Source organism: Natrix helvetica (assembly GCF_964273705.1).
Source record: "Natrix helvetica genome assembly, chromosome: 6".
Lineage (NCBI taxonomy): Eukaryota > Metazoa > Chordata > Lepidosauria > Squamata > Natricidae > Natrix > Natrix helvetica.
The window spans coordinates 40,767,359-40,774,383 of NC_138553.1; the positions used below are offsets into that span (position 1 = coordinate 40,767,359).

The 7,025-nt window shown below is 38.0% G+C and overlaps 1 protein-coding gene across 3 annotated transcripts in view; it reads left to right on the top strand.

Moving 5' to 3' along the window:
- The window catches only part of SLC6A15 (solute carrier family 6 member 15), a 53,496-nt gene extending 46,887 nt beyond the window's left edge, over positions 1-6,609 (top strand). For all 3 annotated transcript variants that reach the window (XM_081956815.1, XM_081956814.1, XM_081956816.1), the window contains 3 exons: positions 1,727-1,886; positions 3,817-3,979; positions 5,182-6,609. In XM_081956815.1, coding sequence (XP_081812941.1) covers positions 1,727-1,886; positions 3,817-3,979; positions 5,182-5,553 — 695 coding nt within the window. In that variant the 3' untranslated portion in view covers positions 5,554-6,609. The remainder of the gene's footprint in view (positions 1-1,726; positions 1,887-3,816; positions 3,980-5,181) is intronic.
- The last annotated feature ends 416 nt before the right edge of the window (positions 6,610-7,025 follow it).

Genomic DNA, 7,025 nt, shown 5'->3' on the forward strand with positions numbered 1-7,025 from the left:
CTTGAGCTTTATCCGAAAGGCGCGGAGGTCAGAGGTAGTCCTAATATCCGGGGGAAGGTCATTCCACAGGGCTGGGCCCGCTACAGAGAAGGCTCTGCTCCTAGACACCGCCCCCCGACATTGTCTGGTGGACGGCACCTGGAGGAGTCCCTCTCTGTGCGAGCAGATTGGTCGCAGGGATGTATGAGGCAGGATACGATCCCGCAGGTATCTAGGTCCTGAGCCATGGAGCGCTTTAAAGATCGTTATCAAGACCTTGAAACGCACCCGGTAGACCACAGGAAGCCAGTGCAGCTCGCGCAGGAAAGGTGTTACATGGGAGTACCTTGTACTCCCCATAATTATCTTCGTTCCAATATATCATATTCACAAGAATGTAAGAAACTATCTTATACAGTACTAAATCAAATCACTGGTCTGCCTAGCCCTGTATTTTCGATTTTGCCTTGCAACAATTTTTTTAAAAAACAACGTTTTATTGGTTTTTAAAAAATTTTACAAGGAAAAAGGTAATGGGTAAATACAAATTTTGATGGTTGCAATGTGTGGTAGGTGTCCCCTCCCTCCATACTCAAAGTATACATTTGCAAAAAATTTCATTACTAAATAGTTACATATAGTCAGCATATAAATTCAATTAATAAGTTCGGTCAACTTATGTCAAGCAAGTTTTCTTATTCATTTTTGTGATCTGGTTTTTCTCGGTGTCGCCCCATCTCCCCCCGCTGTACACATTAAATTCCTTAGAAAGACTATAAGAGATGAGATTTTGAGTGCACAAAGGGGGCAAGCACTAAAATACCAGGATAGAGAAATAGCCATTCTGAAACAGATCCCTAAGAAAGTGAGAGAGAGAAGAAAAAATTATTCGCTATTAGCGAAGAAATTATACCAGAAAGGGGTGTGGTTCAGATGGCTCATGCTAATTTTCTGGGAGGACACAAGAATCAGAATTAATACAACCATAGAGGCTCAGGCCTTTATGGAAAAAAATTAAGCCCTCCTAGATAAGCCTGAAGACACTACACCAGACATACAGGACAAGGGAGGGGCCGGAGCCCTGCTGGCGGGGGGAGAAAGGGCAACATCGAGAAAACTCAGATCACAAAAATGAACAAGAAAATCTGTTTGATGTAAAATGATTGAAATTATTTGAAGATAAAAGTTTATATGCTGACAAAATATTATCAATTTGTAATAATCTAATGTATTAACAAATGAAAAGTATGAGTACGGGGGGAGGGACCACCTCCTGCATATTGTAACTGCCAAAATTTGTAACTTATTCCACTACCCCTTTCCTTGTTTATTTTTTTAAAAACCAATAAAATTTTGTTTAAAAAAAAACAGAGTTGGAAGGGACCTTGGAGGTCATCTAGTCCAACCCCCTGCTCATACAGGAGACAACTTTTTTTCTGGCCCTACCTGCACATGCCAAGAGTTTAATCTTAGAACCTGGAAAGTATGAAGCTCCAAATATTCTGTATAATAATACAATCTTCTCAGTCCTTTTTAATTTATAACACTGGGAATTTGTAACTAACTAGGTAGGAAAAGAGTCATTCCTAGTTTTACCACATATTTCTAGATGAAGAGTAGAGGATAAATGGGGGGGGGGGGGAGAAAAATAGCAAAAAGAAAAAAGGTGTAGTTTCATCTCAGAAAGAAACAATGTTAATAATGGATATGCATCCTCTACTCTTTTTTCCTTTCTGTTTTCTTTTAGTCGCTTGCTGTCTTCTAGCATTCTGCATTGGTCTCATATTTGTGCAGCGGTCCGGTAATTACTTTGTAACAATGTTTGATGACTACTCTGCTACACTGCCTCTACTTATTGTGGTCAGTTTGGAGAATATTGCAATGAGTTACGTTTATGGAATAGACAAGTAAGTGCACATACTTCATTCTTTAATATGCAACTCTACTAATAATTCTGAAGGTTGCAATTTTATTGTTTTAAAGGGCAGGGTTTTCCTGCTCTATAGGAGTGGGCGGAAGGTGGCAGGGAAAATGAGAGAATAAAGAACACATTTTCTACCCTCTAAGGATCATTGTCTCTGGTAGGCACAAATACCACACGAGTCAACTGTTTGCACTATCAAAATTACATATATTTATTGAAACAAAAGTCATATACAGTTATCCCTCTAATATATTACTTAGTTCTAGCACAACTTATATTGGAGATACACATCACCAATTGACAGGAGTTTCTCAAGTATAATAAAGAGAGGCCAATTAAATTAGTAATACTTATCAAAAATTCTCTTGTAGCTGTTTAGTCCAGAAAGATTTTGTAATGTAGAAAAGGGAGAAATAGCATGCAAAAAGCAGAAAACAAAATGTCAACCTATAGAATGGAGACAGTCTTACCACACCCACGCCCTTGCCTACTTCACACAGAGCTCTTTCATTTTTCTTATTTTGAAAGCTAAAAGTATTAGACTCTGACCAACTGGCTTTCATTAATCTTTCCTGGGCTTATGTTACAATTCAGAATACAATTTGGAGAAAGGTTGAGCTGGCCGTGGGTAGTTCTTAATAACAGAAGTTCACTTTTATCTTCTCCTGGTCTTTGGTACATTATTGTTTAAGATAATGTTATAGAGACTGTAATACATACATGCATGCATGCATACATACATACATACATACATACATACATACATACATACATACATACATACATCAGTATATCAGCTGATAAGGGAGGAGAGCTTGTGGCTTAGAGGCTAATACAACTGCCTAACAGTAAAACAGCCCAGGTTTGAATCCCACTAAGGTTATGGTTAGCTGGTGAGAGCTAAATAGATTGAAATAGATCTATACTAGTACCGGTATGTCTCCTTTTATTTATTTATCAGCATAAATGCAACACCGATATAGATAGATAGATAGATAGATAGATAGATAGATAGATAGATAGAGATAGAGAGAGAGAGAGAGAGAGAGAGAGAGAGAGAGAGAGAGAGATACAGTTAAAGACACAGATATAGAGATATGACCTTGTTATCCATCACAATTGTCAGAAAGGGTTGTTTATTGAATAAATAAAAATGGAAATGGAAGTTACATTTCCATACATGGAACTGGAATGAGCTGCATAAGTGAGCCAGTGGTGCTTCCTTCCAGCCTTCACCGAAAGCCATGTGCCGCACCAGGAGGCTGAAGTTGGAATTTTTTTCCCCCTTCGACCCGTGCGTACTTTAGCAATGGGACTGTTTCTCTCCACCCCTTTTTTCCTCTGTTGTCTGCCAAATTGGCGTAGGGGGACTAACTAGCTTTGCTGCTCATTGCAGCTAGAAATTTCAAAGCCAAGAATGAACATTGTCTTGTAGCCAGCAGTTACATTCAATGGAGGTTACATTGCATTCAAAGATGGTTAGTGCTTGGTTTCTGGATATTTAAAGCTTCCTTCAGGGAAGTGCCATAATAGCTGACAAACATTTGTGCTGAAGTTGATAAATGTAATTATTAGATACAGTGACATCCTTTCCTATGTCTCATGCTATGCATCATAAAGAACACTTAGATAAGAAGTATATTTGCGAAGGTAACACTGTATTTTTGAAATTATTGTCTATAATATATATAATTAATACATATACTGTATATTTCATGGGAAAAGTGTGTATCATTGTTAATATTTTTTAATTTTTAAATTAACTAGAATGTTTTGCTTTAATTCATATGTTTAGTCCTTCATATATGTTGGGGTGACAACTCTCAGAATTTCCGTGGCTATTCATTGAAAGCTAGAATTTTGGAAAAGACTACAATAATTTTTGAATTAATAACATTTCTCCTGTTTTCCAGATTTATGGAAGATTTAAAAGATATGCTTGGCTTTTCACCAAATCCGTTTTATTATTATACATGGAAATATATTTCCCCCATCGTTTTATTATCTTTGCTGGTAGCAAGTATTATCCAGATGGTATTAAGCCCCCCTAGTTACAGTGCATGGATTGAGGAAAAGGTGAGTGAGATATGAGAGAGAGAGAGAGAGAGAGAGAGAGAGAGAGGGAGGGAGGGAGGGAGGGAGGGAGGGAGGAAGGGAGGGAGAGTGGGAGGGGAATATGTTATAATAAGCATATAGATAAGAAGCAATTTAAAGTTGTAATGTATGTCTCATACATATTAACCCCCAACAGACTATGAGAGAGCATGTTTCCTCACTGAACATTAGCACTGTAACCTAAAAGTCCTTAAGATTGTCCTGTGGGTAGGAGGGGATGGGGCAGAGATGCTGAAGTGCAGGGATTCCAAGTCCATTGCCTGTTAGGAACCAGGCCTCACAGTGAAGCCTACTGTAAATTGTGCATGCGAGGGGTGCTCTTCTCCTATTCACCTAGTCTTTGGAAAAATTGTCTTCCACAAAACTAGTCCCTGGTGCCAAAAGGGTTGGAGACTGCTGCTATAGCATTGATAGGCAGAACTTCCACTCTCTCATGCTTACAGGCATGTGTGGCAGTTCCTAATCATCATCTTGCTCCACAAGGTCGCAAGAGAAAGCTTTTTCATGTTCATAATGTCCCCAAAAGTAGGAACCATTTTTAGGATTAATCATAAAATTGCTTCCTTCTTTGGATGAATTTGTTATTGAACACACCATATATGACTAAAACAATAGCCAGTCAACACACATTGACTCGTATTTAGTGTTAGGATACTTAATTACTGCATGCGTGTATTTTAGGAGTTCTCTGAGATCTGTTTAAAATTCTTAGAAAATGGACCATGAGGTAGCCTTGAACAAAAAAACATAAAAGGTATTTAAACTGGAATTTAGAACCACTATCAGCTTCGTTGAAAGGGAGTCACATTATGATTGGATTCTACTTCTTACTCTATGTAATAAGGCTGACCCCATGTTTAAGCCATGATGAGAAAACTCTAGCCAGTAGCACCAGGTTAACCTGTGAGGCATTTTTTCTCACCTGTAAATGCATCTAGTTAAAATCCTCCCCACTTTCAGAGCCTTGGCCCATATGCCCTTCCCAGATAACAGTCATAATTTGGGCCTCGCCTTTTCCATCCTAAAAAGTCAATGGGTGTCATGTTGCTTCCTAGGATTGGGATTAAGCCATTTATAACATGGTAGTTGAAGAGAGAGGACAGTGTTAAGTGTTGGCTTATCATGGAAACATGTGCTAATGGTACTTCTCTTGGACCATGCAGGCAAGCAAGGAGTTGCAGAACTACCCAACATGGGGCCTGATTGTTTGCATCTCTCTAATTGCTCTGGCCATGCTCCCTGTCCCTGTTGTCTACTTGATTCGCCGCTGCAACCTTATTGATGACACTTCAGGTAGCTTGGCAGCCGTTTCCTATAAAAGAGGGCACATTATCAAGGAACCAGTGAATCTCGAGGGAGATGATACCAGCCTGATCCATGGAAAGAGTCCAAGTGAGGGGCCTTTTCCAACCTTTGGCAAAAACATTTACCGAAAACAGTCTGGCTCTCCAGCAGTGGACACCGCCCCCAACGGTCGTTATGGTATTGGCTACATAATGGCAAACATGTCAGATATGCCAGAGTCTGACTTGTAGCTGCTAAGCAGTATTGATGTCTCTGCTTCTATTAAGATACTGAACATTTGTTCTCTTAAGAGAAGTGATCTGCTTCACTTACTAGAGTGCAATCTCAGGTGCCCCATGACTGCATCCTTCAAAATATCGTGACATGTGGTACAGAAAGCTTGAAAAAAATTCCCTTTGGCTTGATTTTCTGGTTTCCATTTGTACTGAAGGGAATGCACATAACTATAAATTAGTGATGGCCTAGCTTTGTCAAAAAATGCCAATTTTTAAGACAAAATTATTTTTGCATTTAATTTGAAATTTTTCTATCTTTAAAGTACAGGTGTTACCTCAGTTTGTAGCAATTTTTTAAGTGAATTCATATTTCTCTACTGCTGTAATTGGAAAGTCCTCCTTTGTTCCCGCAATTTAAGTCCCCTTCTGTGTATTGGAAAAAAATTAGTTCCAAAGAATTCACCAAGCCTGTATTTACTGCACTTATTTGTACATATGTTTTGTAGATACTCTATACTTTTTTTAAGCTATCACAGTTGGTTAGGCTACTTGCTGAGTTTTAAGAAAAGGAAACAACATTTACCCTGCAGATTATTTTCTTACACGTAATAGCTGTATAGAGTAGTAGTATTAGACTACCAAGTATGATTATGCTGGAAACACAGAATTCCTCAGCCTCTGGGGAACTGCATATGATGTGGCTGTATTTTACATACTGTATTTGGTTTTTCAGTGTGAAAATGATATAAGCATGAGTCGCTCTGAGACTCTTACAAAACTGTGCAGATTCTGCATTTTTCTAAGCTGTGTGCCTAAAACAAACAAACAAACAAACCCTCTTCCTAATATTTATTGTGGTTACAAGATTACATACATTATATTTATATACAATATACTTGTAATGTACATATGTATAGTAATAATGTATGTAACTGCTTCAAACCTTGAAGCAAGATGGCTTTTTAAAAAATATGTTTTGCTTCTGTTTTCATGCAAAGAGGAAATCTCCTCAACCCCGTCAATAATCATCAAGAACTGTATGCCATTACATTTAAACCAAGAATAAAAGAGTGGAAAATGACTCCTTTGTATTTTCTGTAATGTGGCTTCATGTGTGTCTCAAAGAAAATCAGAGAAGTAGTTAAATACCTTGAAGAAACTTGGCCCTGTGTTTCAAAGCCATTCATTCTCACATTGTCCCAATAAGAAAGACAATCCCTCCTATATTCTTCAGGTAGCATCACTGACTGGAGATAATGTGTAATTGTAATCTATCAGATCTTGAAGTTGCCAGGTTGGGTAAAGTTGATATAACCAGTTTTGGTAGAGTAATAGGAATTACATTCTTATTGATTTAATATTACCAGCTCATTGTTTCTGCTTCTCTCCTAAGAAAGAATTCTGGGCATATCACTTAAGAACATGTAAACATGCATTGAACACTTGACATTATTATTTATTCATTGTCATTTCATTTAAGTAATATT